This window comes from Anopheles moucheti, chromosome 3 (genome assembly GCF_943734755.1).
Source record: "Anopheles moucheti chromosome 3, idAnoMoucSN_F20_07, whole genome shotgun sequence".
Classification (NCBI taxonomy): Eukaryota; Metazoa; Arthropoda; class Insecta; order Diptera; family Culicidae; genus Anopheles; species Anopheles moucheti.
Window position 1 is genome coordinate 53,568,135 of NC_069141.1, and position 14,174 is coordinate 53,582,308.

The window sequence follows — 14,174 nt, forward strand, 5'->3', positions numbered from 1 at the left end:
GTGGTTGACCAGGAACGGATTCAGAATGCATTTTCTTACTATTTTCCAGTTAATTTATTGCTTTTAAGAAGTCTTCCAGGTAAAACAAAGTTTAATCTGCGTTTTAAAAGCATGCTTTTAGCATCCAGTTGAGCAACATTCATTGATAAAATAAAACTCGGCCTCCTTTACCGTGCTGGCAACACTGCCGGATTTGACATTCGGTTTCGTGTTGGCGTTGCGTATAGTTCTTCTTCTCGCAAAACTAGCCGTGCGATTTGTCCACATGTCGTTTTAGATAGGAGTTTTCAGTGAAATTTCCTGCGAAAAACGTACAGTTTCAACGAAAATCCGCAACCATGGCCAAGTTTGATCTTACTAGCAAGAACTGCCAATATTTGGATCGTCATCTAACTTTTCCTTTGCTGGAATTTCTGCTTCAGAAAAATGTAAGTGGTACAGGGGTGTAGTGTAACAGAAGGGAGCAAAAGTAAGGAAGAAACGGGCGGCAAGGAGAGAAGAATGCTGCGACCGCTTGTTCGAATCTGCAGATCGGGGTCCCTCCTTGTGCCAGGATATTCAAGCTTTTCAATGTTTTCTATGTTACCTACGTTACCCTCGATTCGTCATCAAAGTTGTATAACCTCACTTTTTCATCTTTCCGGTACAAATCGGTAGGTCTTCGACCAGACATCACTGTTGCAGTTCATTTTGAAGACGTTAAGCAAAACGAATATGATCGACTACACGAACGACATCTGTGAGCGCTTGGAGAAAAGTTTGCCCGAAGAAATGAACCAGCGCCGTGAGAATGTGCTGGTAACACTGAAGGAACTTCAAGAAGAAGTTGCTCCGCTGATGAAATGTATGGAGGAGCTGAAAAATCCGGATTCGTCGAAGGATCACAAATCGGTTATACTTGCGCTGCAGCAGACACTGGATGTAAGTTGCCGGTGCTAGGTTCCAGCAAGCAGACACTCTTGAATGACATACATACACTTTCTTTACTGTTTAATTCTTTTAGTACGATATTATCCTAAGTGCGCAAAAGCTAGCCAAGTATCTGTACGAGTGTGGTACGTATAATGGTTCTTTGTCGTACCTGTACGTCTGTATGCTGGTAATGGAGCCGAACGACAAAAACTATCTCGGTGTATTGTGGGGCAAGCTGGCAGTTGAAATACTGTTGCTCAACTGGCCTACGGCTTTGGAGGATTTAACGCGGTTGCGTGACTATATCGATAACTACAATTTCACCCCGATTCAAGTGCTCCAGCAGCGCGCTTGGCTCATTCACTGGAGTGTGCTGGTATTTTTCAACCATGCCAAGGGTCGCGATCTGATCATCGACATGTTTTTGTACAAGCCGCAATATCTGAACGCGATTCAGACGATGTGCCCACATATTCTACGCTACCTAGCGACGGCGGTCATTATCAACCGTGGTCGCCGAAATGCGCTGAAGGATCTGATCAAGGTGATCCAGCAGGAGTCGTACACGTACCGTGATCCCATCACCGAGTTTCTTGAACATCTGTACGTGAACTTCGACTTTGAGGCTGCTCGTAAGAAGCTGAACGAATGTCAAACGGTCATTTCGAACGATTTCTTCATTATCGGGTGCCTGAACGAGTTTATCGAGAATGCGCGACTCATGATCTTCGAGACGTTCTGTCGTATTCATCAGTGCATTACGATTGGCATGCTGGCGGACAAGCTGAACATGAAGCCGGACGAGGCTGAGTGCTGGATTGTGAATTTGATCCGTAATGCGCGTTTGGATGCAAAAATTGATTCGAAGCTGGGACATGTGGTGATGGGCACGCAGCCACTATCGCCGTACCAGCAATTGGTGGAAAAAATTGACTCCCTCTCTGTACGCTCCGAAGCGTTGACCCTGTTGGTAGAACGAAAGCACAAAGCTAAAACTCAAGAAGCTGGCGAAGGCCACTGGAAGTATTACTAACAACGCGGACAACGCTAATAATACATGTTTTCTGGTGTTTCGCCTTAGCGAAGAAACATTGGAAAAGATTTTTTGGTGTACTAGGGGCGAAGGATAACGTTTGGGCAGAAGGTTAGAACAACTACAACCGACTACAAAGTGTATCGATAAAACGGAACAGCGTAAAACATTAAACATTCATTCAAACCATCGGTAAAGATGATTAATAATAAACAAATAAGTTGGAATAAAAGGCGCTCGCTAGAGGACAGAAGAACGCAAAATGTACTTGTTTGTATTGATTTCGAAAGACTACTTGCACTATCTTTGTGGGAATAAGGAAAGCTCCGATTTAAAATTATATTGCTCTTGTATAGAATCCACGTTCGATTGATTTATGATCGAGGTATTTGAAATGACAAACGTTTTCACTATGCTGTCAGCATCATCTAGTTGACATCATCGTTGTCAAATTATGGCGGCATTTTATTCACCTGCAGCAGCGGAGAGCAGTTCGGTGGATTGTTGAAAGTGTTTGTTTATTTTTATAAATGCTTTAAATTGGGCACAATGCGACGAAGCTGCGCGCCGTCGATGAAACGAACCGGCGAATCAACAACCTCTGAGTTATACCCGGCCAAAAAAGCAACAAACACTGTGGGAAACCCGATCGGTACTGGAAACAATCAAGACCGAACTTCAACAACAGTAACCAAGGACACCAATTTGAATACCGTTCTGAAACCGCGGAACAGTAATGAAAGTGATTCGAAAACCATCTTCAAAGTTGTTTGGGGTAAAATTAGCACCCGTAAACACAAAACATGGGAAGGTGACGGTACCCTCGAAGTGTCCGGCAGAAGCGCTGTGCTGAAGGATGAAAACGGTAGAGTCATTACCACCGCTAGCGGGCTAAAGATCGACGAGGTAACGGAAGGCATTCAACTGGTCGTTGGATCGAAGGAGGTAGAAGTGTTGGAGAAATGCAATGAAAACCAAGCCGTTAGTTTATCGTCGTTTCCGAGCAGTTCAAAGATTTGTACGGCGGTGCCTTCCATAAAAAGATTTAAACCTCCAGAGCAGAGAGTACATGATGTGGGAATAGATTCGGAGGAATCGAAACAACTTCCGAAGGATAGTATGGCATTGAATAATGGTTTTACTAATATGCCAGACGAACCAGTCGCTAGAGTCAAAACCAACTTTAAATCACATTATTCAACACTCGAGGATGCTGAAGAACAAACCGTGGAACCATTGATTATGAAAAAACCGTCATTTGAACATCAATTCAAACACAATGTAGATAATGAGCCCGTCTCGGAGGTAGTTGTTCCTCACTGTCTAACACGCCATCTGCGTCCGCATCAGCGCGAAGGTGTCGCCTTTCTCTACGAATGTGTGACCGGATTGAGAATGTTGGATCCACCCGGATACGGAGCGATTCTGGCCGATGAAATGGGTCTGGGGAAAACGCTCCAGTGTATCGCTTTAATGTACACGCTGATGAAGACCGGTCCATATGGGAAACCGTTGGCCAAGCGTATTCTGATTGTCACGCCAAGCAGTTTAGTGGACAACTGGGATCGTGAAATTAACAAATGGTTACGAAACGAACGAATTTTCACATTTATCGTTGGGCCGAACAATAAGCTCAAACGATATGCCCAATCGCCGCACATTCCAATACTGATCATATCGTACGAGATGCTGTCGAAACAAATCGCTGAATTGGAGACGGTCCGATTCGATTTGATGTTTTGCGACGAGGGACATCGGCTAAAAAACAGTAACGTGAAAGCATTTGGCGTGCTGAATCGATTGGATTGTAAGCGTCGCGTGCTACTGACCGGCACACCGATACAAAACGATCTGCAAGAGTTCTTTTCATTGATTAACTTTGTCAATCCGGGAATAATTGGTACATATCAGGATTTTAAAGCACGGTACGAAACTCCCATCATTATCTCGCAACGACCCGGTGTACTACCACAGTCGATCGAATTGGGTATCGAACGATTAAACGAACTGAACGCCATAACGGACCGTTTTATGCTGCGAAGGACGCAGGAAGTGATCAATCAATATCTACCCGATAAACACGAGGTAGTGATCTTGTGTCAGCCGTCCGATTTGCAGACGAGTTTGACCCATACTGCGCTAACGTTTTACGAGAGCCAAAAGAGTTCCTCCAATGCGATTTCGCCACTACAGTTGATAACGATATTGAAGAAAATCTGCAATCATCCCTCGCTTGTGTCGGTGCAGGGTAAGGGTGATCCGGAATCGTTAGTGCATCTTCTGTCGGAACAATTACCTCCATGGCAACGGATGGGGCCAAGCGATTCAGCTAAATTAGGCATTGTGGAGGCGCTGTTAGAAGCAATGTTAGTCATGCAGGAAAAAATTGTGATCGTATCATACTACGGCAAGACATTAGACATGATTGCTGGTTTGTGTGAGCACTACAACTACAAATATTGCCGGCTAGATGGTTCCACGGCGGGTCCTGATCGTTACAAGATCGTAACCGCTTTCAACAATGCAGCTTCGGATTGTTTCATCCTGTTGCTCAGCGCCAAGGCAGGTGGTGCCGGATTGAATCTGGTCGGAGCTTCCCGGCTGGTGTTGTACGATAACGATTGGAACCCAGCGAACGATCTGCAAGCAATGTCACGTGTATGGCGAGATGGACAACGGAAACCGGTATTCATTTATCGGTTGCTGACCGCGTACTCCATCGAAGAACGCATATTTCAACGACAAATTTCGAAAACTTCTCTCAGCGGAACGGTGGTGGATCAGAGACAAAACTTAAGCAACCTCAAACTGTCTGATGAAGAGCTCAAAGACCTTTTCTCCATGATTGATCCCAACGCGGAAGACGATTGTTTAACGCACAGTTTACTCGAGTGTTCTTGTGCCGGTATTGGGAACGCTCCTGATAGGGATCCAGACACAATAGAGTCGTGTGATTCTATCGAAGATTTATTAACAGAAAGAGAGAAAATGGAAAGCCGCTTTCAATTACGACCCCTCACTGGAAAGCGCAACAAAGTGGGTAAGACAAAATTTGCGCTTAAAATGCAGGAACTGATGCGCTGGGAACATCATCGATCACCAGTGTCGGAAAGTGTCTTGGAGCAGCTCGGTTTGTCTCGGACTGTCGACGAGATCGTATTTTTGTTTCGAAACATTGTGTCGGCTTCTAAATAAATGCAACACAATCACGGATTTTTCACATAGTTTTACCTGTGCACACTTCGTTTATTCATCGTTTTCCAAATGAATGTTGCTACCGAAACGTCCGTACAGATAGCCCTTCAGGTCGCCCATCTTTTGCTGCAGATCCCGGTTTGTCTGTTGAATATGGTTGATTTCCTTCTTTTTCCGCTCCTTTGCTTCAGCCAACAGTTCGAGCGTTTTAGCCTGATCGTGGGAAAGGAACACGTCGCCCATCAGAAACGGGATCTGAACGTCGTCGTCCAGCAGCTCAATTTCATCGCCCGCTTCTTCGAGATTTTTCAATTCGTTCTGTTTGATGCGCAACTCCTCCTTCAAATCCTCTACCTTCGCGTTGTAGTTGGCGAACTTATTTATCTTCATCTGGTCCTCGTACGTGATATGAACATCTGAATCCTAAAATGGTCACAAAACGGGACGTTCAATGCGTATGCTTTAGCAAATTGTGCAAACACTATTTTACCGGCTGAAAGGTGCCCTTCGATTTCGTTTCTACTTTGGTACTCATGTTGAAATGTTTTATTCAAGTCACTTCTTCGGTACCGCAACTTTAGAAAAGTCTGTATTCAGCTGAAAACTATCATGAGGAAATTTGACCGTGCGATTGCTTCTCTTGTTCTTTTTTAATGCTTGCTATGACATTTGACATTGACTATCAAATCGGCCTATAGAAATCAAAACAAAGTAAAAAAAGATTTACAGAATACAAATAAGTTAAATAGATTGTGTTCAAAATTATCAGCAAAATACATCGAAGAATTTTAACTTCATGAAGTAAACAAAATCATAGATTTTGTTCAACTTTTTCAGTCGCAGTTCTATAACAATCTTGGTTCGATTTTGACGGTTCCATCTTTCCCGCTCTTGCTCTGAGATTGAAGTGGTTTGACGTTTGCTAGGCAAGCTGCCGATTCGCCGGTTTGTATTTCTCCCATTGCTTCCCAGGTCCATAACTTGTAAGCGGCACCGTACGAGAAGTATTTTTACAGCATGTCCAGCAAGTAAGTTCAATTTTAAAAGCCCTTAAAAAAGTACCGCTCAGCAATTGTACTTCATTGCCGGATCTGTTTCTCACTTTTCTTAACAGTCCCGGTTCTCCGGCACAGTGCAGCCCGATCGTGAATCGGACGCTAGAACTAAATTTGAACAGGAAGCGTTCGAGAGAATGCCTACGATGGGGCACGGTGCACATACTGCTTCTGTCTGTGGTTCTGTTCGACATCTCCAATAAGTGTCCGTACTCGTTCTCAAACCTGTACTATGTGGAATATCTCGCGGCAGCCATGCTGACCTGCAGCATGGTGTATTACTACTCCTGCTACTTTTACTTCCTGTTCAGCACGGAACCGATTTGCGGGACGGAACAGCAACGGCGAATACTAAAGTTCGATGCCAACGATAGCTCTTTTATCACTACGCCTCCGCAAACGAAACAATCGACGAGTGCGGACAATACGCCGGTGCACGTTTCTGCATCGCTGTTGCGATCCTTTCACGAACACAATTTTTCGATTACTTCTCCTCGTTGGGTGTTAAGTGGAGGCAGTCCTCCGATGAACGAGGCACGATCGCCGATGGCATTCGATCGAAATGTATCCTATGAAGGCCATCCACCGAATGTAAGCGCCGGATCGATGAAGTTTTCTCCCGCTCTACGGAGGCTGGGTCCACCCGGTGATACGATCATGGATGATTTGTTTACGGAAACCTACGTGCAACCGTAAGTAGTAGGATTTAACCGATGACGTTGAATATCTCCCCTCCCTGAGCAAAATATTTATTCTCCCCTTCAGTGAAACCCCGATGGATAAGAGCAATCGATCGCAAAAGGAGCAAGTGAATAATTCCGACGATTCCATGAATTCATCTTTTGGTCGATATCGGTTCAACGATATGTCCTATCTGTTGAAAACATCCATGTACCAACTGTCATCCAGCGTAACACCGAGCAAACAGCTAACAAAGGAGCTAGAAACTGGCCCATATAATGCGTTCATCGACGGCAGTCCAGAGGGTCTGAAGAAGGTGTCCGCTGCGCAACTGTCCACCTACGTCGGGAATCTGCGCATTTGGATATCGCTCACGATACTGCGACGGATCGAGGAGGAGATTAACATTGTCGATCAGGCTTTCAAGAGTCGTGGCTTTGCAGACATACAGATCGGTAGCATCGGTTTGGAGCGGTTGAAAAAAACGGCCGAGAATCAACAACTAGTATCGTTGTATATCCCCCGCTTACCGTTGCTTATACCGTTTCTGGAAATGTCCACGAACCAGGAGTATCTGGTGCAACGGATTAAAGTGCTTGCCAAGGGCAGATGTTTAGCTGACTATCGATGGAATTCAGGCTCGACGTATAAGGGAATTAACTGGGACGAACATTTACCTACCGACTCGGCAGTGAGTGTGTGCTTTCCTCCTGCAAAAAGCAATGATTTAGGACATTTAAACTGTTTTCTTTTGCAGATCATTTTTCACCTGTTCTGTACCTATTTGGATAGTCAGTTACGCCCACTACCTCAGCCCGGAGGTCGCCCATTCTACAATCGTTACGTGGTTGTGGGTGATAAGAAGACAACGAAGGAAACGCTCGCAGAAGTAAATACGAAAAATAAGGCCAAATGTGCCATACTCTGCTCTAACCCACTGAAGCCCAAGTTTAATTTTGTTTCGGATGATAAAATACACAGCTGCTCCTACGTAAGTCTTTACCCGGTCGTTGCAAGTACTGCAAAAAGGAAAGGAAGTAAAATATGGCTTTATTTTCTCTTCGTAGGATCGAAACAATCTGTTCTACGTCATCATTCAATTTTTAATGTACATGAAAACACACCACGAATGCTCATTGGAGGGTATTAATCTCGGCAAAAGTGGCATCAATATACTCTGCTGCATCGATGATTAATCAATCATTCGGGAAATGGTTGTAATAGATCGTAGGAAATGGAAAATTCGAAAGCTCAGCAGGATTGTTTCGAGGAGGTAAAAGACAGCCAATTGTATTATACGTTTGGTAAGTCCACAGAACAAAGCATTATTAAAGTGAAATGCTATCTTTTCAAATGAATTGTTTTCAAGTTGTATAATATTCGGTCATTGTCAATATAGATTCAAAAATTCTTGTGTGTGTATTACAAATGATACAGTATATTATCGGTACAAGTGGGCAATCATTTAGCTTCGAGTTGGAACTTAAACCCCTACCTCATTTGGAACGATTTTCACAGAACCATTCGTGTTTTAAATTATGTATTTTTGGTTCAGAATATCTCTCCTGCTCTCTGTCCACTATCCGGTTCGGTACAAATTGGATGTATTTTAAACTTACACTAATGGATTTACGTTTAAGGACTAGACATAACATTATGTAGATGATGAAAGTAAAAAAAAAAACACACACAAACACAAACATCAAACAATTGTATATGTAAAAAGTGTAACTAACACAACTTTCAATAACAAACCATGTAACGAAAAACTGTTTATAGGATGGTTAGATTTTGATTATATCCATTTTTGATCATGTAATACATGTTTCCACGCGAAAAGGATGCGCGTTTTTTTGTTTAGCAATTTAAACCCTCACAGTACACAATGTTGTGAAATCATATCGAGCCGTTCTGTTGGTTATTGATCGTTCAATACACACGTACTTAACGCTAACGCACAATGCACAATTACGCTACATTAACGTTATTGAAGCACAGCTAAAGAAGTTCAGTTTCAGCTAGAGTTGTTCCTTATGCTCAACGGTCCAACGCTCCGGACCTTTCAATGGGTTTTGTCGTACGTGTTTTTGTGCCCATATCCCGACACGTATCCGGACTGATCGACCAGATCCTTCCGGCCAGCTATACCCTTACCCTTGCCAGTTTCATCGAACCGTTGTTTGTGTGACCCAGTGTATTTGGAAGTGTCCGTAAGGCGTGCAACCGTATCGGCCGCTTTCCCCGGCTATGAAGCATGAAGGCGGGAAATCCGAAATTAGTATTAATATATCAATCCATTTCACTTTTAAAACGTGTTGGCTGTATTGCCTACCGTTGCATTATGAACACCAGGGGCGCCACAGTTAGCCATTTTGTTCTTAATTTCATCCAGCTCGACTTTCTTCGTTTTTGCAAGATCCTCCAAAAATTTGTTGTAATCTTCCAACGTTAGTTTCATCGATTTTAGTTTCTTGAAGTGTATACCCGTATCAGTGGTTGTTATCTTCTTATCAATAACCTAAAAGTGACAATGTGGTGGTTGTATAAATTGAACTGTATTTACAACGAAAAACCTTCTCTCACCTTCGCCTGCTTCATCCACTTGTCGCTCTGCGAAAGCGTTAGGTGTTTTCCGTCCGATTTGGTATCGCCAAACTTCGAAAATGCCTTAAACTGTTCCTTAAAGGCCGCTGTTGATGCTGGTTTTGCCGCTGCTCCATTCGCGTCATTTTCGGTCGGTTTTTCCGGTTCTGCTGCAGCGGTTTGCTTTGATGTTTCGTTTGCATCCAAAGCCATTTCGGCCACTTCAACGGTCATCTTGTCCACAACGTCTGTTCCATTTGGTTGCGATTCGTCCGCCATGTTGTGTTAGCTAAGGAGAGACGAACAATGGAAAACCATTACTGGAAGATGTACTTTCTCTATTAGCAAAGAGAAGATAATCTAATGTTCCTAACGAAAGACTCCTTCGCTACAAACCGGTGAACGGCGACATGCGTATACATCTTATCGCGTACTGTTTGTTTAAGTATGCCAAAAATACAAGCAACAACACCGTCAACCACTCGAGGATGAATTACTGTGTTGTTGCCGATCAAGTAGCCCGGCCAGTACTGTTCCCACCCGTCGTACCGAATGTACGAGCAGTCGCCTGCTTCGTTCCTGTTAATTAGCACCCACGACGATACACTTGCAAATAACTAACATTTTCATGTGCCATATGCTTATATCACTCGGCTGGTTTTTTTACAGTTGCTGCTGCTACGAAAGATGATGAGATTTGTATATTTTTTTATCATATCTAATGCTATCACACCTACTTTGGTTGCGATTTCATTCAATGTTTTGTAGATAATACCGCATTCATAGAACACACTCGAATGAATGAATATGAATCTCTACTTCAAAGATTTACGAATCCTCGAAGCTTTAATGGAGCACCCAAGATGTATGACCTCCACTTTATGATTTATGATCCGCTCGGAAGATTCATGAATCTTTTCAGAGTCGATTCATGGTTTGAATGACTTCTCATTGAAGAATCATATGAATGACTCTTATCCAAAGCATCTTTGCAACGCAGCACTAGTAAAGACAGTATAGTGTAGTGTCTTTTGAGAAGAGTCATTCGTGTGAAGTTAGTGTATCATTCGAATCATTATTTGACCCTCTAAATTTCTCTTGAATAATGAATCTTCAGAGATTCGTGAATATCTTGGTTGAAAAACAAAACGTCATGATTACTGGAGAATTGCGGTTCTCATTCAGTTATTGGAATCATCATCATGGATTTGTCCAACGATTGATGTATTCGGCCATTGGAGTAATTTCTGGACTATTGAAAGCTGCCTTATTGAATGAATTTAAACGAATAATGAATTTACAAGAACTCAAGACCTCTTTTAAAGACAGAATTGCTAAAATATTGCATCATACATCATTCGACCTCATGCAGAAGTGGAACAACATGCTATCCGGGCTATGGGTTCGTTAGATTACAGCGTACAGAAAATGATGCCAAACCATAGACCACATATCATGTGACGCGCACCAGTAGTACCATAATTAGGATACAAGTTTCACACTGGCGCCGTGCGTGCACCCTTGGAAGTTGTTGGTCCAAAATCATATTCATGAGCCAACAAGCAACAAGTGTAAACAATTGCAACTGGGGAGTGGATTACATTGGAGAGATATACCTGCCGCCATGTTGAATGTTGAGTGATCGATGGGAGCGTATGTGACACAGCGTAACGGAACACTGGTAATCGACTAACCAGGTGATGTTGGCTAATTAGCACCAACCTTAAGTACACGCTGTGTCAGTGGTGTTTACACATGTACTAACACGCGGACGAACTCAGCGGAGTCTTGCAGAGAACAATGCAATTGAAATGGTTCTATTCCCTATTTGATGCTAATCCATTTTGGAAGATTTTAATAGGTTAGATATAAGATTTATAAGACCTTATTTACCCTTCACTTTTGAAAAAGTTTAGCTTTAAAAATACTTTTATTTTCTACTCAAGAAGCGTTCTCATGATGCTTAAAATAATGCTGATATGTTTTTGAATGCAGCTTTTCTTAAATCTCATTTGCCACTATGTGAAGAAGATAAATTTGAAAGCAAATAATGGCATAATGTAAACATTATCACGGTTGTACTAACCGACAGAGACCGTGAGTGGGAAGGACCACCACAAGATGCAAAGAGTGCAAATATGTGCACAACGGCGCAAGCGAGAAGTCGTTTGTCCATTGTTGTGATGGATGATGCGCTTCCATGAAGCTAGTTCATTGGTGCTCTACTCATTCACCGGGCAATACTAGTCATTACATCATCACCACCCCCCATCAGCAGTTGGTAGGTGAATCCGTAATGGCCATATGCTTCACACGCCCCGGGTAGTGATGGGATATGCGTCTCCAAAACTTCTCCCTGACCTCCTGATACTCGAGTAGCCATGCGTTTTACGTGGTCACCAAAACAAACAATATAAATTTAGATATTACTTCACACCGCTCTACCGCTCGGCCATCCAGCAGCAGATGGGGGAGATGTTAAATTATGCGAGATCAACTACACGCGCGCACGGTGTGGTTGTTGTTGCTCGTTGTTCATAGCTCGCATCCTTGGATGCGATAAATTTGAAGATTGATAGTTTCTGGCGGATGTTACAAGAGTTTCTACTCAAACGTACGGTCAGTGAATCACACCACCTGTAGAATTAATACATATAAAAGTATTAACATTACAAAATGTTTTATTTGCTTGTTTGTTGAATGTATTACAAGATTTCGTTTCTTTTTTCCATTGGTAAATTTCCAGTATTTTCATGGCACTTAGCTACCGCTTTCACGGTGCGCGCTCGGTGTCGTCAGGAATGATGTCATGCTTTTTGGCAGTAAACTGATATCAGAAAATATATATATGTGCCCGTCAAAGGTGGTGTACGGTACGTGTCATTCACAAGACAGGCGAGAGTAATAAAAGTAGCAATTTCAAGAAAAAAAGAAGATATACGATAGTCCGATTCCGCTCGGTATCGGTTGTTCTACTAGTCGGGGCGCGGGTTCAACAAGGGGTTAATAAAGGAACGATAAGTTCGCAATCAGATAGGAAGATAGCAATTGCAATTGTGGGTCAAGAGACAGTCCAGTGCTGTCTAGTGGACAATATACTGGACATAATCATGATACGATTGTTGGATTGCCCTTTTTAAAATGAGTCTAATTTCATCATAAATAATCTAATTTTTATCATAAAATATCACCAAAAACAAAAGACATCCAAGGCTTCGATTTATGATAAAATCTGTATAAAGCTTGTGAATCAAACTCAATTAAATCACGCGTTTTGTTTATTTGATTTCAGCAAGAATTTAAGCCATTGCTCAATTTCGATTCCCCAGCGTTGGCAAAAGCGCGTGTCCTTTCGGTAGCATAGCTAAAAATACACCTCAACTAGAATGAGTCATCCCGGAAAATGGCAACATACAATTCTGCTCCATCAAGAACAACTTCTCAAGAAAAAGGATCACCAAGAGACTAAATGTCCGTGCGATGGGTATGGGTGTGTATGTATGCGTTGTATCAAACCAACACAACCAAAAAATAAACTTTTCCTTTTCCCTTGTGGGATTTCCCCCCTTTTTTTACGAACTGACCTTTGGCGGGTACATTGCGGAAGCAAACACGCTTCTGCCGCTGGTTGGCGCGCACTTTCCCTTTTCTGGTGCGCATATCCCTTGCTGCTGGACTAAACGTAAACAAAGGCTCGTCAGCAGAACTGTGTGCGTTGGGAAGGATATGCCAAGACAGGGGCGAAAAAAGAAGGTAAGAATATGTGTAGGGCTGGACTTGTGTGCCGCTGGAGTGGGTGATTAAGTACCACCCGGACCTTAATCGTCCAAAAAAATGGAATCAAATCCAGCAGTTGACCGGCGGAAGTATTAAAAAGGGGTGCCGCTCGAATGACCGCGGAAGGTTTGCGTTCGTTTTCCCTATTATCCGCCTGATGTTAGATTAAAATTCATAAAAATGAGCACTAGTCGTGCGCCACGCTGCACCAGATAGTAACACACGCGCTTCGGGGTTCGGGATTTGAATTTCGTTCGCGTGTTCGCGAATGCTATGCAACACAAACGGAGCACTCATAAAACGGACACTGGAGTAAGATTCTCGAATGGGGACAACATTCCGCCGTGGTAACAATTCTTTGCGGCAGAACGGAAATCACGCCCGTTACGGCGTTAACGCGCGCACGGCAAAAGTGCGACAGTGCGCATGAACAGTTATTGATCTGCGACGGACCACAGGATACCGTGCCTCCCGTGAAGGGATTCGCACCAATCTCACGTCATCACGAGCAGCAGAATCTCGCTCCTCTCAATCGATGCGAGATAAATCTCCCCGATGCTGGCTGGGGTGGCGTGGTAGTTTTCGCTTTTTTGGACCATTTCCAAACCAATGTCACTTGCAGATTGTTGCAAACATTTGTGTACTTTTTTAAGCCCAGCACCACTTGTGACGTCGGTTGAATATTTAACCCATCCGCTACTCGCTGTTGCACGCACAGCGAATGAATATTTCCTTTCTGTAAAGCATCAAAGTGTGCACTGTGGGGCGGGACAGGGGAGTTTCAATTACCTTTGAATGTACGACGCACAAAAATGAGAATTTATAGAATTTCTTTATAATCCGTACACGGTATCACTATAAACGGTTTGTAAATTTGTAAAACAATGTAACAATGTGTGATTTGTAAACGATGTGTGTGATTTGTTCTAACTCTATTC

General features: G+C 43.0%; 5 protein-coding genes across 5 annotated transcripts; 3 read left to right on the forward strand and 2 right to left on the reverse strand.

Moving 5' to 3' along the window:
* The first annotated feature begins 232 nt into the window (after positions 1 to 232).
* LOC128301725 (eukaryotic translation initiation factor 3 subunit E) lies at positions 233 to 2,199 on the forward strand. Its single transcript, XM_053038334.1, has 3 exons — positions 233 to 428; positions 658 to 921; positions 1,004 to 2,199. The coding sequence occupies exons 1-3, from the start codon at positions 339 to 341 to the stop codon at positions 1,943 to 1,945; spliced, it is 1,296 nt and encodes a 431-aa protein (XP_052894294.1). The 5' UTR covers positions 233 to 338; the 3' UTR covers positions 1,946 to 2,199.
* A 217-nt stretch (positions 2,200 to 2,416) lies between these two features.
* LOC128301392 (DNA repair and recombination protein RAD54B-like) lies at positions 2,417 to 5,164 on the forward strand. Its single transcript, XM_053037838.1, has one exon. It carries the CDS (start codon positions 2,495 to 2,497, stop codon positions 5,138 to 5,140), a length of 2,646 nt encoding a protein of 881 aa, XP_052893798.1. The 5' UTR covers positions 2,417 to 2,494; the 3' UTR covers positions 5,141 to 5,164.
* Positions 4,892 to 5,794, reverse strand: LOC128301393 (probable prefoldin subunit 4). Its single transcript, XM_053037839.1, has 2 exons — positions 5,631 to 5,794; positions 4,892 to 5,563 (listed from the first exon to the last, which is right to left on the reverse strand). The coding sequence occupies exons 1-2, from the start codon at positions 5,673 to 5,675 to the stop codon at positions 5,192 to 5,194; spliced, it is 417 nt and encodes a 138-aa protein (XP_052893799.1). The 5' UTR covers positions 5,676 to 5,794; the 3' UTR covers positions 4,892 to 5,191.
* Positions 5,795 to 6,067: 273 nt separating this feature from the next.
* LOC128300454 (transmembrane protein 209) lies at positions 6,068 to 8,276 on the forward strand. The gene is made up of 5 exons (XM_053036514.1): positions 6,068 to 6,168; positions 6,255 to 6,887; positions 6,961 to 7,567; positions 7,634 to 7,867; positions 7,944 to 8,276. The coding sequence occupies exons 1-5, from the start codon at positions 6,158 to 6,160 to the stop codon at positions 8,070 to 8,072; spliced, it is 1,614 nt and encodes a 537-aa protein (XP_052892474.1). The 5' UTR covers positions 6,068 to 6,157; the 3' UTR covers positions 8,073 to 8,276.
* A 127-nt stretch (positions 8,277 to 8,403) lies between these two features.
* Positions 8,404 to 10,155, reverse strand: LOC128300455 (tubulin polymerization-promoting protein homolog). The gene is made up of 3 exons (XM_053036515.1): positions 9,460 to 10,155; positions 9,209 to 9,394; positions 8,404 to 9,121 (listed from the first exon to the last, which is right to left on the reverse strand). Exons 1-3 carry the CDS (start codon positions 9,736 to 9,738, stop codon positions 8,939 to 8,941), a joined length of 648 nt encoding a protein of 215 aa, XP_052892475.1. The 5' UTR covers positions 9,739 to 10,155; the 3' UTR covers positions 8,404 to 8,938.
* Positions 10,156 to 14,174: the final 4,019 nt, after the last annotated feature.